Source organism: Clupea harengus, chromosome 2, assembly GCF_900700415.2.
Source record: "Clupea harengus chromosome 2, Ch_v2.0.2, whole genome shotgun sequence".
NCBI classification, from domain to species: Eukaryota; Metazoa; Chordata; class Actinopteri; order Clupeiformes; family Clupeidae; genus Clupea; species Clupea harengus.
In genome coordinates, this window is record NC_045153.1 from 20,749,279 (window position 1) to 20,773,642 (window position 24,364).

Here is a 24,364-nt window from a genome sequence, read left to right on the forward strand (position 1 = left end):
TCAAGAGCGAGTTATTCCCCTCCGCCCGCCCGCCTGCCTGCCTGCCTGCCTGTCCGCACTTTGCGATGGCTCCAGCTTGTGAACCCCTTGACAGATTTGTCTTGTCTTGTGTGTCAGTGAACAGCGTCAGTGGCTTGTCAGTGGGTTCAGTTTAGCTATCTGGCCAGCTACAGAAGTGGAGTGAATCTGGCCTCTGTCCAAATTAGTGTGTCATCCCTGCTGTGTGTGTCTCTCTTTCTCTCTCTCTCTCTCTCTCTCTCTCTCTCTCTCTCTCTCTCTCTCTTTCTTTCTTTCTTTCTTTCTTTCTCTCTCTCTCTCTCTCTCTCTCTCTCTCTCTCTCTCTCTCTGAAAGCATTCCTCTCAGGGAGAGAGAGTCTGTTTATCCTCTCATAGCACAGTCAGGGAGAGCTGCTGGCCTGGCCTGATGCAAAGTGGTGTCTGTTCCAGCTTAAAGCAGGGTTTCTCTGTGTAAACACTGGTATCTTTTTTGATCCCCCTCCATGCCAGTGAGGTTGCAGCAAGGAGGATGTGGGAGTGGGTGGGGGGGAATCTCGGAGAAGTTCATGCTATGTAATGCTCAGTGTTGTAGGCCAGGCTAGCTCAGCGTGGATTTATGAGCTGTCCCTGCATCATAGAACATGCATATCTAATTCACCCGAGTTTATTGGACCACACAGTGATGAGCCATCACTTTGAGCGCCGCTTTATGCTCTCCATCAGAAGTGAGAGATGGGCTGAGAAATTACTTTGAGGAGCAAATTTATGTGTGTGTGTGGGGGGGCGGGAGTTTGAGGGGGCAGGGAGCTGTGGGTGACAAACTTCATCATGGATCACAGAGTTTACGGCAGAATTAACTGAAAATAGGATATTTATTATGACATAAAAAAAAAGGAGTGACCTGCCTTGTCCACGTTTTTTTTCCTGCGGCTCAGGTCGGTCTGTACTGCTTCTCCGGGCGCAGGGCGGTGTTTTACAGCCACCTGACATGCAGAATAAAATGCCTCCACAATCAATCTGTCCCGCCACCCGCACATTTAAACTCACTGAAATTATGCACCATGTGGGAACCATCAAACAGCTCGGCAGAGATGTAAATCTTCCCCCTTCCTCTCCACCCTCCCCTCCGCTTTTCTGGTGTGTGCAAAAGACATGGGTACCTCTCTGCTCTGCTCAATCAGCATCTGGCTTCGCATCGAGCCCATGGCTGCCCCTTTCACATGGCCTTGACTTCATAAAACACATATTTAATGACTTCCATAAGAGTGCACTTGTAGTAATAAGCCTAAGTCAGTGTCTTTCAGTGAATCCAGGACACTTAGTGCTCATAACTAATCACTTCATACGTTTGTCAGCCTTTAAATCATTGTTGTCTAGTAGGTTAAAGCTTCTTTTACACATATTCTCATTTATATTTAGTGACTAGTACTTCTATTTAGAATGTTCCAGACATAGACCTTCTACACCCACGCTGTCTGCCTGACCTGACATGTAGATTCATGACTAGAGGTGCTGTGACCTGGTCTGGTGAGTTTGGGCTGTTCTGGGAGTTGACCTGCTGTGCGGTGTGCTAATGCCTGAGAGAAACTGCTGACGACAGTGGGCCTTGTGCCGTAGGACTCCGTCCCCTCCTCCTCAGCAGACGGCCCTGCTCTGCCACGGCCAACGATGAGAAAGTGCCTGAAAGAATAACTGACCTGTGTATTTCACACCGTACGGAACTGCTGACAAGAAAAACTGTCCTTCTGGGTCTCCTTGCCCCTTTTCTTTCATTTCCTGTGACAGGCCCGAGTAGGCTTTCATGAATATGAGGCGTGATCAGAAACACATGTTCGAATGTGTATGAGAAAACCTGCGGATATGGTTCACATTTGAGGTGTACAGTGAAACTAACTCACACACATACACACACACACACACACACACACGCACGCACGCACACACGCACAAACGCACACACGCACACACGCACACACGCACACAAAATCAGCCCTTTAATTGTTTGCTGATAATGTTTCAGATAATGAAAGCGCACTGTTCCAATGAAAGCACACACTAATGCTCAATAATATAAAGTTTGAGAAATGAAATCAGAAAAGATAAAAAACAAACTAATTTGTATAATTCAGTGTAATCTGCATTGAGGTTATGTTACCATTATAATTCACCAAAATGTTTCCCCAAACCGGATTCATAGCAAACCACATTTGATGGATAATCAGTGTGGCTCCATGTTCCTCTTTGCCCGTTTGCGTGTTTCCGTGTACTCATGTAATCTTATATTTGTCTAGTGGTTTGACTGATGTAATCCTATGGTGTAGTTTGTCTGAAAAGAATGTTATAAATATTTTGATGTATTTACTGTATATATTAATATGCTTAAAGAGATTTATTTAAGGTCACATACAAAATACTATTCAAAGTCAACTTAAGCCAACGGTAAGTTACTGGTAACAATTACTACATTAGGTTCTATGCTCAGACAATTTGCACAGAAAAATCCACCATCCCAGACCTCAAAACACACAGGAAGTTTATTGGAGAGGTTTTCATTAAAGTACCGTTGACCCACAGAAGATAACTACAGTAATTGTTAACACCAGTGCGCAGCTTCATCATCTGTGCCTCTGCCTGCCTGCTTCAGTACTGATGTATTTGTTCTGGTCATAATGGCCATACAGTGAAAATGAATACGTAGCACAGGGATTGGCACGCCATGAAACAAGAGGCCATGGGGGAAAGAAAAGAAAAAAAACGTCCATGATCCCCCTCCAATTAGGCATCAAAGAAATCCCTTTGAATGTACAAATTGTTTGCGGTTATGAAACTGTTTATGAAAATGCTGAGCAAGGGAAAAGGGCACGGGAGAAGAGGAAGTGGACAGAGAGAGAAAGAGGGAGACAGTGAGGCAATGAAAGGAAGAAGAAAAGCAAAACGTTGAGAGAAAAAAAAGTTGAGAGAAGGAAAGAAAAGAAAGAGACCGTGAAAAGATGAGCAAGGAAAGCAGAGCATTGGATAATGTGTGTAAGCGTGTGTGTGTGTGTGTGTGTGTGTGTGTGTGTGTGTATGTATGTGTGTGTGTCTGTGTGTGTGTGTGTGTGTCCGTGTGTCCGTGTGTCCAAATCCAATCATAATGCGCAAGGAAAAGGCCTCTCGGTGCAGGTGCAGGTGCATATCAGATCACATGATGAAAGTTCTACTGTGGTTCTCTCGGGCACCTGGCTCAAACACATCACAGATGTTCGCTGCTCTCCACTGGCCCATCCATGCCTGGAAATGGTGGTGAAACAGCTGCACTGGCAGATGTGGCGGCCGATGCAGAGGTGGAGGCGGATGTGGAAGCAGAGACAGTGATGGAGGCAAAAGCACGGGCAGCCACATTAACCCCCCTACCTCCCCCCGACCACCACCATCACCACCTCTTTAACTCCCCCTCCACCACAGAAAAAAACAACCAGTCCCTTTAATGAGGTGAAAGGCAAGTAGAGGTTTCCTGAGGCCTTTAGCGAATTCTGTTTGTGAGAAAAGATGACATTTTATTGAACAGGGGAGCCAGGGCATGTCACAGGAAACGGTTAGTGTGGGCTGGAAGACGTCGTGCACTGGCTTTGACAGGTGCTGTGCCGTGTGCCGGGCTGCAGGGCTGCAGGGCCCAGTGAGACATCAGATTAGGAGCGTGGGAGAGGGATGAAGACCACAGAGGAAGATGATAGAAGAGAGATGAGGGAGAGGTGCAAAGGAAGAGGGAGGGAGATAGTGAGAGACCTAAAAAGAGGAGGACTGACAGCTGAGACGTGAGAAAAAAATGGAGAAAGAGGACTAAGATCTATGAGACAGAACACACAGACAAATGTGACAGAACATCGACAAAGAGAGAGAGAGAGGCAGAGAGAGAGAAAGAGGCAGAGAGAGAGAAAGAGGCAGAGAGAGATATTGTTTGTGTGTGTGTCTAAGAGAAGAAAAGAGAAAGAGAGAAATGAGAATTCAGAAGAGGGGAGCCCAGGGAGACAGCTCCTCATCTCTCTGCTGTAAAGGATTTGCTGTCAGTCCATCTATGCCCCCCCACCCCAATCTCTCCCTCCACTTCCCTCCCACAGAGAGCTTTGTGACGGTATCTCCTGCAAAACATATCAAAGCAGGCCAGTCCTCCATGTCATCCCACTCAATGGCTTGTTTGTTGACTGCCAGCCTCCCCATACTAATTGAATTATCAGCCAAGAGCAAGCACGCCCTACCCCATGTCAAGATGTTGCTAATTACTGATTAACAAAAACCCACAATGAGCGGCTGGTCCCTTAATAAGTTCTCTGGTAGGCTCAGCACCTAATGAAGGGGCCATGGGCAGCCCTAACCTTCCACTGGGAAGAGACTGAGTTACAGCGAACTGTTTACACGTTCTTAATTATATGTTTGCTAATGTCTGGCTCGTGAAAGGGAACTATGGCTAAATGTTTTATCAGATGGCATGTGCTTAAACTACCTGAAAGCTGACTAACACATTAGTCCCCTGGGCAGCAGAGGAAATATTTGCTCCCAGGTTGTTGCAGTGTGTAAATAAATGCAGCAGTCAAATATTCGCTCTGTATTTATTAGTTTTGTTTTTATTTCTTAGTGTAACTAAGTACTGCGCTGTGTGTGTGTGTGTGTGTGTGTGTGTGTGTGTGTGTTTGTTTATGCCTTCCTTCTTGGTTTGGGGATTTTGTGGACTGTGAAGGTAATTCTGTTGCTAACGCAGTTCTTTTCTTTTTTTGATAGCAGAGCATTTTAACCTGTTTTTATGCATTTGCGTTCCTTCTTATAGGCCGAAACAAACAGTATAAAATGAATTATATCCTTATAGTTGTCATTGTAGGATCCCATCCAGCAATCTACTTTTCCATTACAGTATAAAGATGAAACTCATTTCGTTTAAAATAAAAGCACTCCCATGCAAAGGACGTGTGGCTCGTCCGTAGAGTGATATAAACACTAGCGCTCAGTGATTGCTTGGGCTAATTTTGTATATTTTGACAAATGTCCCATGTGGGCATAGGCAGGGATGCTGGACGTTGCATTTAGAACCAGTGAAGACCTAAGAACATAAAGATGTTATTCTTGCTGGGAGACAGAAAGAGTCGTTTTAAACGTTAATTCGGTCAGCGTTTAAGATTTATATACAACATATCTGACGAATACCTGGCACATGGCGAGAGACAGCAGAATCATCCCTCTGCCTGCCCCCCCCCCCCCTTTAACGCCCACTCCGTCTCGGAAGACCTGTAAATAAGGGCCTGTGATGTTGCAGTCAGTCAGTTGGAACTTTACTGCCTTTTTAATTAAGAAAGAAAGTCAGTCACCTGATGGAGAGAAACCATTAGGATTGATCGAGGGCTCCTGGGTAACCGGTGAGACACATAAACAGATAGGATAGAGGCCACGTGGGAGTCATAAAACTCCTTTCGCTGTGTACGTTACCAAACCACACACTGTTCCATGCGAACCATATTCTTTCCACCAACGGCAACAAAACATGATCAAAATGAACTGAACCGGGGCAATGAAAGCGTGTGGGTGTTTTTCCCTCCTGTTTTTTTGTTAGTGTGACATTTCATGTAATGGACTTTTAATAACAATATAAATTACAAAATGCATCTTTTGTTATTGTTTCATATGACGTGCGCATTTAAAAGTGCATTGTGTGTTTTCCGTGAACTCTAGTGTTCCCCTCGTTAAAACCACACTGCGGTTACAAGGTGTTACAACTCGCTGACGCCAGAACTGGTGGACACGCTGCCAGCCTCGAACCTCTTCCAGTGGCCCCAGGTGGGATTTTTCCACCTCGGAGTGGAGGAAAATAAACACAGTGCAATCATTCAGTCACCCTGAACTCGGGCCGCACCAGCGGGAACAGAAGTTCTTGGAGCCGAGTTGCACATGGGCAGTGAACGAGTCCACAGGGGACCTTCTGAAAGTCTTTTCACAGGACTTCTCTGGAACTCTCAGTAGTAACATCCCGTCTTTTATATTTTCAAGATAAACGTTTCTTTTTCTCAAAACGTTCATCCCGTTTGGGATTTTTTTTTTTGCTTTGTTTTTGGTCACTCTCCACTCTTGCCCTCCTTGACCCATACTTTTGCAGATGAGAAGGTTGGAACCTGATCACCCCGCTGATGTCAGTAGGGTCCAGTGCGGTCATTCTGCTGAAGGAGTTTGTTCCAGTGGGTGTGAGCGAAGGCCTGTGTGATCCCTTGTCCAGGGCAAGCAGCGTGTCCTTGGTGTCAGCGATGTGGCCACGGGGCGTGTCCTGTTCCACCGGCCGTGCCAGGACACACACTAAGCGCGCCCGGGGCTGTGAGGAGAGTTCCTGACGGGGAAGAAAAAAAAAAAAAAAAAAAGAGGTTTGGGGGTGGTGGTGTGGGGTTGAGGGTGAGCTGATGTGTTGTTGCTGCGGCACTCTCATCTCTAAGTTTTTCATCCGTTCAACATCTGCAACTTTCAGGCAGGGGAGGACTTTGAAGCTCCCCGCACCCCACCTCTGTGGCCGGCGAGCAGTAAGTCAGACTGCATTCAGAGGGGAAACGAGTAGATTTCCAAGCTAGGGTCCTCAAAGGAGAGAGAGAGCGGGAGATAAAGAGACGGAGAGGAACAGAGACATTTAGAGACGTGTGTCACAAAATGAGAAAGGGACTGAGTGATTGCCTGGGTAGACTAGATGACGGGAGAGGGTGTGCAACTATTGGAGATGGAAAACACTGCACAGGCACTGTCAGAGATCACTTACACACTCTGTTTAAGATCAACCTCTCCATGCAGATGACAGCAATAATTATTCATGCGCAGTGCTGCCTCCCACAGGATACAGTAGCACGGTACGACAGGTCTGGGAAGAACAGCTGTCTGACTGTCCTTTGTTAGACACTTAAAGAGGGTGAATGAGAAAACGAAGTCAAAACTAGTTTTATGCTCATTGCCATCTAAAAACTACGCCTTTCACCTCTATTAAAAAAAAAAAAACTTACATTTTAACGTGAAAGTACTATTTAAAAAAACTCGACGATTCTTTCAAACAATACACCACCATCAAACTCAAATTTTCTGAGGCAGTTAGATTAATGTGTCACCTGCAATGCGCAAGTTTGAAGTACTGCATAATTAAAAAGACCAGTCATTACATCATGTTATACATTCAACTAGGAGCAGCATTATACTGCACTACCGCCCAGTGGAAAGAGAAGGAACTGACACTCAACTAAGCATTTCGGAGATGTGGGAGCGATGGCTTCTTCAATAAAACCCCACAAGGTTAAAAACAAACAAACAAACAATTGTTTTACTAAAAGGTTCTGTGCAAATAAACAGAAATGAAACAGAAAATTTGAAACTATCAAAGGGATTCTGTAAAAGTGACACCTATGACAATATAGGTCAGGCTAACATGTGTGGGGAACTAAATGTTACGATAGAATGCAACAACCTTTACTCAGTTTAGGCACACAGAGATATCTTCTTGATTACCTAATAAATAGAGGTTCTTGTAAAAAAAAAAAAAAAAAAAAATGTAATGTAGTTCTGTGCATGATCGTAAATAAACAAGCAGAAAATGCATACAGCATTCACAACACTAACCCGTTGAGGTCCTCGGTGAAACACTGTTACAGTTATCAGATCAAAATGACAGTAGCTTTAGCCCACCATTGCTGTACAAGTCATAAATATAGCACTACATAATCAAACAGTACATTCAGATTATAAGGACAGATGTCCAGTGACTTTGGACAGGCATCGTATGGAGTACTGGCGTCCTCTTCCTAAATCAGTAACTTTTTTGGTGAACCGTCTTCTGTAAGGTGAGGTGCGAGTCAACTCCGTGAGAGAAGCTGGCTCCCAGATGACGGTGAAACAGACAAGAGTTCAAATGGAGGAATCTCATCCCCTGATCCTTTGCGATAAACCTTAAACAAACCTCTGAGCAGAGTCTTTTGTTTTTGTTTGTGTGTGTGTGTGTGTGTGTGTGTGTGTGTGTGTGTGTGTGTGTGTGTGTGTGTGTCTCCGTGATTTCCTTTTTCCTCCAATCCTTTCCATCTGCTCATCAACTAAAAACTTTAATTTCCTTGATTTCCTTTTATAGTTCATCCTGTAAAGAGTAACAAGACAGAAATAAAAACGTTACACACTTTAAAACAGCATGTCCAAATCAATAGATGACCTCAACTACACAACACATGTCATAAAACAACTCCTACTGCAAGGCAAATGGAAAAATGAAAGCACTAAACGACAACCTTCCGTTAACATCACAAAAAAACATGTACATTCACCTCGCTCTTGAAACTTCACATTTTATCATAATCCAAGACGTCACAATTTTGTTATCCGCTTACCCGAGCATTTTCTCTTCCCATTTTATTTGTATCCCTTGCATATTGTGCAGAGAGCCTCAGCACCTTTTGTCTTCACCTCACCTCACCCATCCCATCACCTTTCCTCCACCGGCATCACACCCAGCTCTTCAGCTCCTTCATTACTATGCTAAGCTCTGAGAGTAGTGGCCTGACACAAACTTATGACACCCGCGCTCCGCCGCACACGGGCCTAGATTAAGAGCCGCCCGTTATTGCAAGAGTTCCCCGTAAGAAGCTTATACCCCGAGTTTGGTGGACTTGGCCTGTAACCATGGCGATAGTTGCTGGAGGCGCTGCCGCAGGATGTCGGCGATGACGCCGGCGTCGTGGCTGTTGATGGGCTCGCCGCCGTGGTCCCGCTGTCAAGGGGAAGCACACGGGGAAGAGGAAGGGACAGTGGATTAGCGATGCTACGGTACGCACAAGGTGCAGCATGACAAAAACTAGCCACACTTCTGCCAGTCAGTAATAACGCTGACAGCAGCTATGTTGTGCTTTCCTGGGTGCTAAAAGAGGATTTACTATAAAATGGAGGCCTGGGTGAACAAAAACTACAAGCAATTATACAAATATTTGCAGGGAAGTGAGTGCCAAAAAAAGCAGCTATTAAAAAATAACCCCACAGGATTACAAACAAGTGATCCAGAACATAGCAGTTGTGACACAAATACGTAATACTTGGGAGACAAATACAACAACTGTTTGAGAACTTTAAGGAAAAAATAAAAAAAATGCAGGGGAAAAAGACTGGGCTCATGGAGACTAGTACAGTGCTGGGCATGTGGCATCAAAATGGCGACTCACCCTCTTGGTGCCAAGGTACGGGTAGAAGCGGACGGTTGGGTAGGCCCTGACTCCGGCGCTCTGGCAGGCCTGATGGTGAGCCTGACAGTCCACTTTGCCGGCCCGCACCACGCCCTTCATCGTCTGCAAAACACAGAGACATGACAGACGCCTGACTCTTCCCCTCTCTTCAGTGTAAAAGGCCCATATCCACCCAATCACTTGCTCCCACTGCAGCGCCCAGCCAGCTATGACATGGACGACACGCCGTGACGGGAAATATCTTTTCCATTTAACCTCTGGGGCACATGAGGCTTTTACAATGGATAATTGATAATGACAGATTTTGAGGGAGGGAGGGAGGAAGGGTTGTCATACCCGTGCGAGGGCCTCAAACTCTGGGGCGAAGTGCTGGCAGGGCCCACACCAGGGGGCGTAGAAGTCCAGCACCCAGTGCTCAGTGCCCCCAAGGACCCGGTTCTTGAAGTCCTCTGGGGATAGGTCCACTGACGCCCTGGGCAGGAACCTGTTGGACACGACAGTAGACACTGAGGATTACATTTTATTTGTTAGGGATGAAGGGAAGGACTGGACTAGTACAAAAACACATACACAGGCAAAAAGTAGAAAAATGAATTACCCCATTGCCCAGGTGCGAATGGAATGTGCATCTCTGTGCCAGCCACTGTAACCTCTATTTTTTTTTTAAAGGAAATAAACAAAAACACAATTAAAAACGGCCCCCTCGTTAACACCGCAGGGCAAACCAAAGCACACACAGTGCCCAATCATAACTGGAGAACATGGGTACATACTGGTACTGGTCGCTTCGGGCGGCACTGTGCGAGTAGAGGCGGATCTCTGGGTAGGCCCGCACCCCCTCGCCCTGGCAAAAGGAGTGGTGCTTCTGGCAGTCCACAGTGCCAACGTTTATCATCCCGTTCAGCATCTGAGGGGTCAAACACAATTTAACTGACTTTCCCCCGGTGTGGGGATTTGAGTGGGGATATCCTGGCACAACCCCACTGTGACTCTAATCACTCTGCGTTTGATGGAGATAATTTCCAAACACTGTTAATGACTTAAAAATATAATAATCAAGTGCCTTGTATTATTAATTACCTTATATGATTCATGTACTTATGTAAGCAGGAACATGGCTTTTCTGTGTTTCTGCGTGTGTGTAACTTAGATTATTAGGTGCCCCTTAGTCTGCATTTGTACAAGAGCATGTTTAGACCAGAGGTGATAAGCTTCTTCCGACCTTGTGCAAAACTGCCATCCTTGCAATATAGGGAGCCTCGGATGTCAGAGATCCACCACATGGTTATCCCTGCTGAAAACTAAACTTCTGTCTATATAAACCTTGTGCGATGTGTTTATCAGGGCTTCACTTTTAGCCTTGTGCTGGGAGTGAGCCCGATTGCAATTGTTGTTTGTCTAATAAATATACTTATATGCAGCTCCGGAGTCCTGAGGTAACTAGGGTGAATTTTCACCTATCAACTTTTGATCTACTTTAACCGTTGAACTGTAGGACGTCAACATTCCATTCATTCAAAGCGAGAGCGCAGAATGGCAGGCAGTGATTTTATAACTTTTATATTTAAAAGGAAAAGGAGCACATGGAGTAGGGTGAGTGTACAAATGAACATGTTACATGAACCAAGGTGAGGTGAGTGTACATATTAATGTGCACAAATAGCCTCTCACTCAGATGGCCTCAGAGTGACAGTATTCGTAAAAATCTTGCTTAATTCTAAACTAATTTGTCTTCCCTGACAGCAGGCTGAACCTGATCCAGAATCAGATCTACAGTGGTGGAGCCTTCACAGTCACATGGAGAACACCTTCTGTCAACCACCTCAATTTGCCAAAAAACACAAAACTTGAAGAGGGAAGAAGTTAAGTTCAATGCCTGGGTTGAACAAACCAAAACATTTACTGTGTGTGGGAGACTTTGGAAATGTTTATTGCATTCGAGTCACTTTGCAGATGTGCTAGAACGTTGCAAATATCACATGCAAACACCGGCCTACGACATTTGCAAATGTGATTATTGTGTGACGCCACACTTGGTGCCCTTACCCGTGCCACTCTCCTCCACTCGGGCAGCAGGGCCTGGCATGGGCCGCACCACGGAGCGTAGAAGTCCACCATCCACATCACTTCTGACTTCCTCCTCTTCACCAGCTCAGGGAAGGTGTCCGGATTCAGGGTCACCACCACCGGGTTGACCAGGTCCTGTCAGGCAGCACACAGGGAAGGGAGTTGGGAGGGACAGTAGAAATAGAGAATTGTTCTTTCTCCCTAAAGCTAGAATTTTTTGCGCCTTAGCCATACAAATGTGAGCCACGACCCGACACAAAGAAGTTGAGACCAAGATAGAGATGGACATAAATGAGAGAGAAAATGAAGAGAGAGCGAGAGTGAGAGTGTGTGTGTGTGTGTGTGTGTGTGTGTGTAGTATCTATGTATGTATGCAAGTGAGTCCAAAAGACAGCAAAGGGGGAAAAAGGAAGTTTGTAAAATGCAAGGGCAGAAGGCTCACAGATCTTAGAGCCCTTTCACTGCCTGTTAGTGTGACAGTGCAAAAACTGAGTCACAGATTAATCACCGAAGGCGCAAGCTGCGCACCCCTCACCTCAATAAACTCCAGGATACCATCTGCCGAGTGGTGGCCCTCGTACTCGTGGATGCTGGACTTGTTGAAGATGACGGTGGTCGGGTACGCTTGGATATTATACTGCGAAAAGAAAACGATCCATCACGAAACAATATCACTGCGGTGACTCTGCCCATTATCTCCACGGGGGCCCCCATAAACACGCACACACCGGGAGGGTTTAAACATCAGATCAGTGTACGGGATTCATTTACAATTAACCTTCATCACGTCAGGAGCTGTTCGCTAGTAAATGAGGGCTGCAATTAGGGGCCGTCTTGAAGAGCTGCATTTTTTGTTTTGTTTTTTAAATCACTGTCTACAGAAGCGCGCAGTGTGCAGTTCAATTATCTTGACGAGGTTTCCTGGAGAGTTCCCCCAGCTCTTCTGCCTGAGAGTGTGGCCATCTGTGCCTGTGCTCTCAGGCCGGGGCTGAGCAGAAGGCGAGCCGCCACCATCCAGGCTGCTCCACCCCGCCTTCGCTTCACCCTCCAAACCCCCACCATGCTCTCCATTACACAGGCTCAAAGATGACTCACTCTCCCTCACAGGGCCAAACTCTGGGAAGGGCAGCAAGGGGGAGGGAGTCGAACCGAGAGACCCACAACAAAATGCTGCTCCGGGGCTTGTGGCCCCGGTCTGCAGGTCACATAGTTCTTGATTAATTAATTAATTCAATGAATGTTTACCAAGCAACCACCCCTCACGCTCAACCACATTTTGATACAACGAGACAAGCTCAAGCTCTATGTTCACTGGAGGGTTGTGCTTTAACCCAGAAGCCGGTCTTGCATCCTCATTCTCACCGTGCTGCACAGTCTGTCGTGGATGGTGCAGTCCAGCGTCCCAAACTTCATCTGTCCAACCAGCTGAATGGAGGCCTTCCTCAGCTCAGGCAGCAGGGCCCGGCAGGGAGGACACCACTGCGGGGAGAAACGGCGGGGCGAACACATGAGTCAAACACACTTACGTATGCAAAGCACACCCTGATACACACGCAACCAGACACAGGATCTTATCTCGTACACTGCAGCTACTTGTACCTGATATTTCCACAAGCTCGGCAGATTAAACCCACAGACAACAACACAAACAGACATCAAACCAGCAAGAGACTACTACTGTGAGCCAAAGCCGCACTGCAACATCCCTCGGTAGTCAGGGGAAGGGCACACTCATGGAACTCACAGGGGCAAAGAAGTCCACCAGCCAGGGCTCCTTCTCGTGGCTGGGGAAGTTCTCAGGCCTCAGTGTGGTGACATGGGCCTTCACGCTCTCCTTAGCGAAGGCCACAATGTTGTACAGCACGTCCTTGCCTGTGATGCGGAAAACATGAGGGGTAAACTGACCGTTGCTACGGAAAACACATGGAACAAGCTATGACCCTGAGTATCGTGTTTCCTGGTCGGTGTGACAGCGGAAAAGGGACATATTCCTCTCACCGTGATGAATCTCAAAGTCGTGAGTGCCAAGGCCTTTGAAGACGGCGAGGCAGGGCTTCTGAATGTAGAGGGAACTACAGAGCTCGACCTCAGTGAGACAGTCAACCTTGCCGACCTGTGCAAAGTCAAAAGCCGCCCTTTAATATTCATCCCCCACATAATATCTGGCATGGATACAACTAACCTGCTGTTCTCCACAAACACATTTAAATGTATTTAAAATTTTCATCTGAGGCAATGTCAAAAACAGTGAGCTATTAATACACGTATTGTTCGGCAGTGCATCTGCTTCCATGGAAACAGAAAACTTGTGCACCTGAATGTGATCTCTAAATGTTTAGAAATACAGCATATGTGCAGCATCCTCCACATGAATTCCAACCAAATGCCTGTTAATTAAACTTGTACCTCACCTGAATGTTGTCGTGTTTGAGGAGGGCACTCAGCTTCTTGTATTCATGGGAGGCCAATCCGGTTTGTCCGAACGTGAAGCTAACCAGCCAGCGATGACGAGCCAGTTTCGGCTATCAGACATGAAAACAGGCAAATAACTGAGGAAGCTACCCACCAACGATCAACACACATCTTTACAATGGCCACGGATGCGACTACCAGCAATGGGTCAAAGAGACGTGAAAAGAGTATTATAAAGATAAATAAAAAGAAGAGAGTGAAAGAGATTGTCACCTCAAAGGAATCCTTTGAGAGGGTCTCCAGCTCAGGGAGATGCTGCAGCACCTGGGTATAAATCTCTCTCGCATCCAGACTCTGGAGGAACTGTGTAGACAAGGCATCAAACATGGTATGTGTGACTTAATTCGGGAGTGTTGGACAAACTCTTCACTTTATAGAACAAAGAGCCTTGGACATTTCTAAGAGATTTACAGGCTCCATCAAAAGGACAAGTGAAACATTGGCAAAAAAAAAATACTTTAGATGTTTCCATGCCTATAATGCAGCCATCCTGGCCACGGCATTGTTTCTAACTACATCTTAACCTGATTGTCAGAATGACTGCATTCCACAACCAAGTAAAAGACTGAACTAAATGTAGGCCTGGAAAAGCAGTTTGACGAGGCATCTGCTGCCCTAAACCTGTATTGTGTCTTAACTTTTAAGGAACTTTACCAAAAATCCACTTAAGTGGTGAAGTCCCAGGTGTCCTTTAAAACCATTACGTTACCGACGTGTTGATGAACAGATAGAGCAGTCCTTACCAGCACACTTCCTTTGTTTTTCAGCATGCTTCCAGGGGGGAAAAAAGCTGTTGTGCTCGAGGTCACCTCGAAACTCTCACAAAGATCTGCTTGCGTGGAGCAGTCCATCCAGCCAACATTGACCAGACCCTCCTAGAGACAACAAACACAGAAACACGGGTGATAGGTGAAAATTCACCCTAGTTACCTCAGGACTCCGGAGCTGCATATAAGCATATTTATTAGACAAACAACAATTGCAATCGGGCTCACTCACAGCACAAGGCTGAAAGTGAAGCCCTGATAAACACATCGCACAAGGTTTATATAGACAGAAGTTTATTTTTCAGCAGGGATAACCACGTGGTGGATCTCTGACGTCCAAGGCTCCCTGTCTTGCAAGGATGGCAGTTTTGCACAAGGTCGGTCAAGAAGCTTATCACCTCTGGTCTAAACATGCTCTTGCCACATTAGCGTAATGTTAGAAGTAATTACGTTGCATCGTATACCTAAAAAAATGGCATGGTATGTCGAAATAGACCTCACATGGCTAAAACCGCATTCGTCCTGCTGCAAGTGCGAAGAATGACAAGTGTATTTGATTTATGCATGTGCATTCGAGGGAGGGTCATGGGAAAAAGTTTTGGGAAAAATAATTGGAAGGATAATTGCTGCCCTGTAGTATCTCTCCGTTTGATGACACCTTATTACCATGCACATCTATTTCCTGATCGCTAAACTTTTAATTACTTCTAATGTCTGTTGGTGGTTCCACAACTCCATTCAATTACGCATATTATTGAATGATTCCATTCAATTGCGTGTACTTCAAATTTTTGTTAGAGGGAAGTGGCGTGCGTAATTGAATTGAATTCGCAATACGCCGCAGGTTTAGTACATTCCACCAAAAATGAAAAGGGAGAGCGTGCGCTTGGTGCAGACTGGCCAAGTCACTGTTTGCACTGCCCTCTCTAATGTGTGGACATCTGCCCCGGACTGCACACACCAGAATCTCTGCTTCCGTAATAGTCTTGTGTGTCTGCTGTCTCATGACACTTACCAACATTCCAGCTAGTTTCAGCCTTGTTTGAGACTCCAGGCAATCTGTGGTAGAAATACACCCAAATTACCATTTTGATAGTATTATGTGTAATAAACGCTAAATATTTTACATGCTAAAAAATGGCATCATAGTGACCCTTTGTCCTGCATCTTGAGATAATCTCCTGCATTTTCAATAAGAAGACATGGATGCATTATTTTACCTGCCTGGCACAAGCGCCATTTCTACTCCATTTAATAGCGCTACGTCAAAAGCAGCAACCAGGCTAATACAAATGCAGCCAAGCCAAGCTTTTCTAAAAGGACCAAGTACAAGTTTTTATCCCACAGTATATGAAATATTTGTATTCTGTCTTTTGGCTTCTATACATTACATCAAAGTTTTAGGTTCCCTCTCAGCATCGGTAACATGTCCCACGCAAACATACTACTCCTCCCACATCTGGTCTGTTTGCACCTGGTCAACAAAGCCTACTGTCTCCATTATGCCATTACATTTCCAGTGCACCTCACAGTTGAGACTTCAAACTTTCTCACCTCCCGTGTCTGCACAGAAAGTAATCAACCACCCTATCCGGGCTGCAAATGCATTGTCGATCTCAGTGAAGATGTTTCCTGTGAAAGAGGAGTTGATGTAAGCCCTCAAGGTTAGACAAGCAAGACAGGGAACATGAGATTCAGAACCTTAACAGATGACGAGCCTGACCTTGATTTTAAAGTAAATTTGAGAGGGGGAGAATATATAGACACAAACTCTGACCTCTGCCTACAGGACACAGACATGCAAATTAAAACCTGGTTCATGCTCACCTTGCCAAAGCTCAGTGACTCTGCTCTTCACAAACTGCATGGCAAACTTTGTCAAGCTGTCTTTCGACCGGTCTCCAAAGTACTTCTCAGCATTCTGTTGGAAACAAGAGCATCTTGTTACATGAAAAGAATCACAAAATAAGAAACCTCCACCTGAGCATCCTGTGTACTGAGCTTTGCCCTCACCATTCCAGCTTTGAACATGTACAGGCTGGGATAACTGGAGACACCCTTGCTGCGGCACACCCTCCCGTTGTCGCCGCAGTTCACAGCACCGATCCTAATCACCCCATCCATTTCCTTGGCAAACTCCCTCCACTGCAGAGGTAGCAATAAATGAAAATTAATTCAAACAACGCATACAAACAAACAGACAGACAGACAGAGAGAGAGCCAGGATATAAATATATGCCCTGAACATCTTAAAACGCACTGCTCAATTCATTCTCACCGTTGGGGCAAGGTCATGGCAGTGCGAACAGCGAGGGAAGTAGAAATTTATGAACCACAGCTCCCCAGAATTGACCGCCGCATCTGAAAAACAGCCAAGCATGATATACAAAAGAGCAGGGAAGACGAATGCATTTGAGCAAAATCTCCTTTCACATTTCTTAGGCTTTTGGGCTTGAAAGTCAATTATCATGTAGGAATATTAACTTGCATTAAATTATCAATTTCATGAGTTGGGGAGGTGAGGAAGAACATACCAAAGTCTCCTCTGTCTAAAGTGATGACCTCCAGATCATCGTCATAGATACCTGCAAAATACACATACAGAGAGATGCAATTCTTTCACACATTACTACACATTATAAGAGATTCTCTGAGAAAGGATGTTTCCTGGTGCATTTACCGAAATCGTATCTGTAAAAGTTCCAGCTTTCATATCGTCCACTCTGTTGCTCATCCAGTCCCTTCTCTCCATACTTGTCATACTTTTTCCTCAGGTCCTCATCCTTCAGCACCTCATAAGCTCGGGTGATCTTCAGGAACTTATCATGGGCAGTATCATCATTCTGAGGGGAATGGACCGCATTATGACTACAACAATTGATCAATGACCGAATCATCTGTATCCTCAAACTGCGGTGCATACACTTACTGGATTTTTGTCTGGGTGCATAATTAGGGCCAGCTTCTTGAAGGCCTGTCGAATCTCTCTAGTGCTTGATTCTTTGGACACAGCAAGTAATTTATAATAATCCTCATCAGAGACAGCTACAGCAATGAGGCATAGTACAATGCAGGATACCAGTATTCTGTTCAAAGGTCCTCCACTCAGCTGGACCAACTGGCGATTTGTCCCGTTTCTGTTCATCTTTGCAGACTTGCCAAACGACTCAGACTCAAACTTGGTGGAATTCAAACTCGTTCATCTTCAGGGAATTTACCCCGGGGAATCTTTGTATTGCAGGCGTCCTGATGACTGTAAGACTGGGAAAAAAAAAATCACACCAGACATCCAACAAAATCGTAGCACAACTTTTACAATATTAGTAGAACCAGTGAATCAATCTGGTATAGTGGCTACGAAAACAACATTTGGCTTCCTAAACCCTGCTTCCCAAATAACATGTCACAAATCAAACATCATCATACCAGCAACATAGTACTGGTATTCAAATAGGCAAATGTCTGATAACGTAACGTCCAACTTATAGACCAGTTAGCCACTTAGCAGAGTTGTAACCAAGAGTGAGAGTGAAATAGGAGAAACCTTGAGAGAGCCTTAAATCTATAAGCCAGCCTTTTCATAACAGCTCCCAAAACGCTTTTCCAAACATTGTTCAAAGTTTGCTATGTTAGCTAAAGTTAATTGGCTGGCTAACATGGGCTAACTTTTCAATAAAGCAAGGATTAGCAAGCTAGCTAACAATGTTAACAATAAGGCATGGACATTCACCTTTCACGCCTCCCAAGAAGCTCCTACAATGCTTGAATGAGGAACGCAACTTGCCGCTCTTGAAACAAGATCACTCCGATAAGCTAGACTTCTATCCGGGTTTAAATCCGGGAGTAGCTCTATTGCTGACGCTTGATAAGGTGTCTTGGCGCTGTTAAATGCCGGCGGTTCCTGCCTATCCAAAGTTGCGTGTGAACAAAATGCCACCATATGACATGACGTAGAAGACGCGCAGGGAACGCCACGTTCGCTCCAATTTCCAAAACAAGCCAATTAGAAACTTTGATCATACATCTCTCTAATAGTGACCTTCAACATGTTTAACGGGATGAATTCGTTTTCAAAACGTATACAATTATGCAGTGGGCGTCTCTTGATGTCAAGAACTGCACAACACATCCAAGCTTGAAACAGCATAATTCATTTTTATAGTTATATATAGTTATAGGTACATGTATTTAGCAGATACCAAAACTGACGAACAAATGTAATACATATAGCCAACACCATGTACGCTCACTGAAACAATAACGTAAGTGAAATCACATGCTTACTATTTTCTATCACTGCAGATATGCAGTTTACGTTACGTACCCAGTTACGTTTGGTTTGGAACGTAACGTGCGCACGTTGCAGCATGTCCCCGTGATCCTTTCAGCACGCGCAATTTCCGCCATTATTTGAATATTTTGCATCAGTGAAGAGGTCTCTTGGCACTTTCCTTGGATTTTTAAATTGTCACTCGTCTTTTTTTCTAGCGATGGAATTTCAAGGTCAGTAGATTGCTAATCAATCTCAAAGAAGAGTGCTTTGGTGACAAGCTAACTAGATAGCTAGCAATAGCTACCACCAAGTTTCATATGGAGGTGTTATCTAGCTTGCTAGCCGGTGTAACGTTAACCTAACTACGACCAGACTAAATTAATTAAAGGATTGCTAATACATCAGTAACGAACTTAAACAAATCGGTGTCAGATATTAAGTAATTAACGTAATGCTGAAATACTTTTAACTCTACTTAGTTAACGTTAGCATACCTCTGTTAGCCCAAAGCCCTTGCTTAGCCCCTAGCTAGCTAAGTTAACGTTAACTGTCTAACGTCATGTGAATGTTAAAGCCTTGCTAGCAAGTTAACTTTGAAATTAAGTGTCCAGGGTAGACTATCTACCTGTCAACTGCCTTGCCACCTAAATCTTAGTGGGAGATCATTAACGCTATCTGTCTAGATATATGATATTTCGTGAATTAGTGGTTTACTAATCTGACCCAATTTTTGAAGTAGGCATGGAACCAATGACGCTTGGCTCACCTACCTCCCCGAAGTCCGGACCAGGCGCCCAGTTTTTACCCGGGTTTCTGATGGGCGACCTGCCAGCACCTGTCACACCCCAGCCTCGCACTTTTGGGCTCAGCGGAGGTGGAACCGAGACGAGATCCCCTCTCGCAGGTGTGGAAATGATAGTCAGTCATAGTTTTTTTTTCTTTTAAACAAGCAGTGTGTTGACTTTCTAACGCCTTTTCCTGTTCCCAAAAGGCGCCTCTCCCCCTCAGCCTGTGGTCCCTACTCCTAAAGACAAGAGTGGCGCACCTCCAGTCAGAAGTATATATGACGATCTAGCCAGCCCAGGAGTTGGAATGTCCCCTCTAAGTTCACGCAAACAAGTAAGTACACACAGTAACCACATTTCCAAGTTCAAGTACAATACAAAAAGGTGGTGCCAGGAAATAAACAATTTTTTCCTTCCACAGCCATTTTCTGTCTTACATACTCCTTTGGCAGGTTATCCAGGAACCCCTGGGTCAGGTGAGCCTTGCTGTGATTGTTTGTTTCTTTGCTTCTCTCCCTTGTACATTTACATTTAGCAGAGGTACAAAGGAGAGAACAATCAAGCTACGAGCAATAGAGACCTAGTGTAACAATAAATACTAATACTTGTAGAATTAACCCCTGTGTGTGTGTGTGTTCTTTTATAGCCGCTAGTATGTTTAGTCCAGTCAGCGTAAACCAACAGAGGATGAGCACATTTTCTCCAGCACAGATCGACCCCTTTTTCACTCAAGGTGATGCGCTTTCATCTGAGGACCAACTTGATGACACGTGGATCACTGTATTTGGGTAAGCGTTTTAGCAGCAAGACTTTTCAGTATGGCATACATTTTAGACCATGTTAGTAGGACATGCTTGTAATGTCAGATGTTTGAAGAGCTTGAGAAACTGGTGTATAGAATCATCCTATTTTTCTATGTCTTCATAGACAGGTTCTCAATTAGGATCTTCATCACTAGTTCCACCCCAGCTTTTCTCTCTAGACCACACCATGACATTGTTTTTGTTTGCTTTATGCAGTGTTGTACAGTTTAGTTTGATATTGATCTTTGCTTGTTGTAGTTTTTCCGAAAGTCCTTATAGGCAAGTCTCGCCGCTCGGCAGCCATCTTGGCAACATCATGTGAACCCGTGTTTAAATCTGTCAAACTGTGTGTGAATTTTTTTTTCCCCAACTGCTCAAATTAGGCTACAAAGACTTGATTCTCCGTGTGGTCTTGCTCACTGCGCATGCACCAAAATTTGTTTGCGTCTATTACCAAGGCAACAGTTGAAATAAACAGAATGTGCAGGGGAGGGAGGTGGAACGGCAGTTATGCCAGGGCAGGACTTCCAGTTACAAATCAGCCATATTTAGTGTTACGAAATCCCTCCTGTTCCCACTACTCATTTCCCCATCATCATCAATTGTCTCCTTCCTTATAATGTTTCTGGTTTTACTCAGGGATTGTTATGAAGTGGCAGGTGACTTGTTTATCCATGTAAATGAACTGTTCCCTTCCTTCACAGGTTTCCTCCAGCCTCTGCTTCTTACATCCTTTTACAGTTTGCACAGTATGGGAACATTCTGAAACACGTGGTAAGACCTGGCTTTGTTTATCAATCAATAAATAACAGAATATGATTCTGTATTGTATACTGTATTTTCTGATTGGCTGGCAGGTGTTGCTATATTTCTGTATAACGGGACACCTGTGAAGTAGATTAGATCGAAAACATTGAAACACTGTTCTATATCAATGTTGAAACTTTGAATGGTAACTCCATAGTAAAGAACATTTGATTGGACAGCTGTCCATGGCGCGAGGCTACTTCAGTGAGTGCATTCAGGCAAGCTAATGAATGAATGAACGAACAAATAAAATATGTTCTCTTTAATAAACATGAATTCTGTAGTTAATAACAGAGGAAACTACACTGTCCTTCACTGTACCACGGCGGCCGTTGTCCCTTACATAGTTATTGGAATGGTTAAATAGCTTGTTCTATCCTCATGAAGGATATCCACCATTAAATGCTTTGACAGATGATTCCAGAGGCAACCTCTGGGCTGAGCTTTATATCATTTGATTTGAAAACCAAAGTCTGAACCAAATGCATCTTTTACCAGCTGTGCGTATGTCTTTTCAATTACAGATGTCGAACACAGGCAACTGGATGCACATTCAGTATCAGTCCAAACTACAAGCAAGGAAAGCACTCAGCAAAGATGGAAAGGTTTATGGAGAGGCAATTATGATTGGTGTCAAACCTTGTATTGATAAGGTGGGCTGCTTTTAATGGAGACATTTTTTGTTTGTTTTCATGTCTTTGTATATTAAGTTGCATGCATTAAGCACCCATCAACATGACTGAAGGTACTTGTAAGATATTTGGCAGGCCACTGACACTATTATTGCCAGAATTGTTGAGTCAGTTTCAAGGGTTGTTTAAGCACAAGTTTCTTCCTCACAATGACACTTGGGTAAAACCGTAAACTAAGTTTCATACAGTTCACACGCAGTGAAAGTGCTTGACAAATACAGAGCATGGCATATATTGATTCATTTGTCGTGGTCAGCACCTTGCTGTACAAAGTGTGTGCATGTTTGTTTGTTTGTTCCCCTCCCCCTTCATCTCCCATGTTAAGCGTGTGTCTCTTGCTCCCGTTGCAGAATGTGATGGAGGGTTCTGCTGAGAGAGGCAGCTCCTCTAGCTCCGTGTTCGGCACCCCGGCGAAGGCCAACGGCACCCCCTCCCGCCCCGTCTCTACCCCCCGCTCTGCCATGAGGCCCCTCAGTGCTGCCTACAAGGCCTCCAGCAGTGATTACCAGGTACACAGCCTTGGGCTTGGCTGGAACAAATGAACGATGGATGGAGCTGGGACGTGTGTGTGTTTGTGTTTGTGTTTGTGTGTGTGTGTGTGTGTGTGTGTGTCAGGTGCAATACAGTAATGAAGAGGGTGCAAATTGTATCCTGCAGTAAGCATCTCTGTGGTCGTGCACCTATTGATTAGAAGTTGTTGCCCCTTGTAGCCTGATTGATTCAGCAAAGCACAAACATTGTCAAAGATTTACCGTACACAGGGAGCTTGTGTTTGGTGCATTTACTGTACTTTAGTATGAAAGACCCACCGACCTGACTTAACGTAAAACAATTCTCTCTCTCTAGGTTGTTGCGGACCGACAGACCCCAAGAAAAGATGACAGTATTGTGTCCAAAGCCATGGAGTACATGTTTGGTTGGTGAGTGTTGCCCTTCTGTGCAGGACTTTAGGCAAAAGGGTAAACCACCGCCACCGCCAGCCTTCAGTGCTCTAGTTCAGGGCCTGAGGCTGGGCAGCAGGACATGAGGACTACACAATATGTGGGGGAAGCAAAAGCACTTTATCAGGTGAATGACTTCAAACAAGTTTCCAGGTTTTGGGTTCACAATACTCTCAGCGGAAATACACCGTCTTCAGGGGTTGGGATGCAGCAAAGCTCTCGATTATGTCTTAGAACTGTCAACAACAACAACAACAAAAAAGAGTCTGCTATGGTGTATTTAAAAGATCTGTTTGCTTGAAGTTTGCACCACTGCAGGGCTGTCTTAAGTCTATTAGTTAATTATGCACTAGCAGTTCTGTGCTTCTGCTGTATTTCAGCTTCTTGAAAATGTAAGAGCCTTCATTTCTTTGGCCTGAAGTAGTGCTCAACATATCCAGTCTTTTCACGCACAAATTAAATCAGGGTGCTAGATTTTAACAGCGCACAAACTCAGTGATGAAACATACCTACATAGCCATAGATAGGGTTGAATTTGGTTGAGTTGGCCTGATGTGATTAAGTGATTTGTGAGTTTTAAGTAGCCATAACGGTTTTGGTTTTGAGTCAGTTGAACCCGAACCATTGATCAGCTTTCTAAATGACTATCCTTCTGGAGATCCAAGCCTTACACTGAAGACATTTTGAAGGGGCTTTCATTTGTTCATAAGGAAATATGTGGTGGTGTTTTAGATCATAGGGTTTGATATGAACACGTTTTTTATATATACATAGCAAAAGACAAAATCATTTTTTTAAAGGATGTGTGCTGGTTAAAAGAAAAAAAATCCTTGTACAGAGAGTGTGTGTGTATTCCTTCCCTTTGTTGTTTGTTTGAAGTCGTCTTCATTCAAAGAAAGACAGTATCCAGTGTGTCCAAGACCCTTGACCCCTATCCATATTGTTCACTATCTGCCTTTGTATTGCTGTTTTTCCAAATACTTCATTTGCTTTGTTTTTCTTTTCTTTTTTTCCTTCTTTTTTTGTCATAATAAACAGGATATTGTTTTCTCTGATAACTGCACGCGCCTCCGTCGCTCTCAGTCTGCGCTGAACTTGAGATATCTCGTTAGTTTGTTGTGCGTGAGGGCTGTGTGTTGTGCGGGTTGCGACGTTGGATGGCTGTGACAGAAAGATTGATGAGGCAGTAAAAATGACAGGGTGAGAATGCAGCTGCTGCAGAGAGCTTGGACTGAATGCGAAGCTGATTAGGCTGGCAAGTGGCAGTTAAGTGCAGACTGGAAGTGGTGAAATCTTCACTTAAAATGCTCAATTAAACATCCACTAATGAGCCCCCTGATTGCTGTTTGTGTGTGTGTGTGTGTGAGGGAGAGAGAAAGAGAAGGACAGAGAGTGGAAAGCTTACCCATGCTAAAAGATAAGTCTTTCAGAGGTGATTTCCTATAATGATCCTTAATTACACACACACACAAGCTAGCTGGCCGTTCTGACTTGATTTCTGATGTGTTTGGCTTCTGGGTTTGGAGATCCCCACACACACACACACACACACAC

General features: G+C 44.6%; 2 protein-coding genes across 3 annotated transcripts; one reads left to right on the forward strand and one right to left on the reverse strand.

Moving 5' to 3' along the window:
• Positions 1-7,513: 7,513 nt before the first annotated feature.
• On the reverse strand, positions 7,514-18,717 carry dnajc10 (DnaJ (Hsp40) homolog, subfamily C, member 10). The gene is made up of 23 exons (XM_012834050.3): positions 18,240-18,717; positions 17,439-17,770; positions 17,190-17,352; positions 17,044-17,094; positions 16,788-16,870; positions 16,523-16,654; positions 16,337-16,430; positions 16,064-16,141; positions 15,525-15,568; positions 14,486-14,617; positions 13,956-14,045; positions 13,682-13,792; positions 13,269-13,383; positions 13,015-13,142; positions 12,633-12,749; positions 11,806-11,907; positions 11,250-11,405; positions 9,977-10,110; positions 9,802-9,855; positions 9,540-9,687; positions 9,183-9,305; positions 8,621-8,737; positions 7,514-8,110 (listed from the first exon to the last, which is right to left on the reverse strand). The coding sequence occupies exons 2-23, from the start codon at positions 17,652-17,654 to the stop codon at positions 8,099-8,101; spliced, it is 2,400 nt and encodes a 799-aa protein (XP_012689504.1). The 5' UTR covers positions 17,655-17,770; positions 18,240-18,717; the 3' UTR covers positions 7,514-8,098.
• A 138-nt stretch (positions 18,718-18,855) lies between these two features.
• nup35 (nucleoporin 35) lies at positions 18,856-23,865 on the forward strand. 2 transcript variants are annotated; one of them, XM_012834051.3, is made up of 9 exons: positions 18,856-19,012; positions 19,519-19,686; positions 19,774-19,901; positions 19,989-20,043; positions 20,214-20,355; positions 21,075-21,144; positions 21,702-21,830; positions 22,220-22,378; positions 22,716-23,865. In XM_012834051.3, the coding sequence occupies exons 1-9, from the start codon at positions 19,000-19,002 to the stop codon at positions 22,791-22,793; spliced, it is 942 nt and encodes a 313-aa protein (XP_012689505.1). In that variant the 5' UTR covers positions 18,856-18,999; the 3' UTR covers positions 22,794-23,865. The 2 variants fall into 2 exon arrangements, with proteins under 2 accessions (XP_012689505.1, XP_031442307.1); XM_031586447.2 differs by having other exon boundaries at positions 18,858-19,012; positions 19,522-19,686.
• The last annotated feature ends 499 nt before the right edge of the window (positions 23,866-24,364 follow it).

Bases quoted from the DNA above. Each gene is read 5' to 3' on its own strand.
- nup35 (XM_012834051.3), top strand. The intron at 20,356-21,074 runs GTAAGCGTTTTA...CTTCCTTCACAG, and splicing joins ACGTGGATCACTGTATTTGG to GTTTCCTCCAGCCTCTGCTT. The intron at 22,379-22,715 runs GTACACAGCCTT...CTCTCTCTCTAG, and splicing joins CCTCCAGCAGTGATTACCAG to GTTGTTGCGGACCGACAGAC.
- dnajc10 (XM_012834050.3), bottom strand. From the start codon at position 17,654: ATGAACAGAAACGGGACAAATCGCCAGTTGGTCCAGCTGAGTGGAGGA. The intron at 16,431-16,522 runs GTGAGGGCAAAG...TGTTTCCAACAG, and splicing joins ACATGTTCAAAGCTGGAATG to AATGCTGAGAAGTACTTTGG. The intron at 11,406-11,805 runs GTGAGGGGTGCG...GCTGCCTGACAG, and splicing joins GTATCCTGGAGTTTATTGAG to GACCTGGTCAACCCGGTGGT.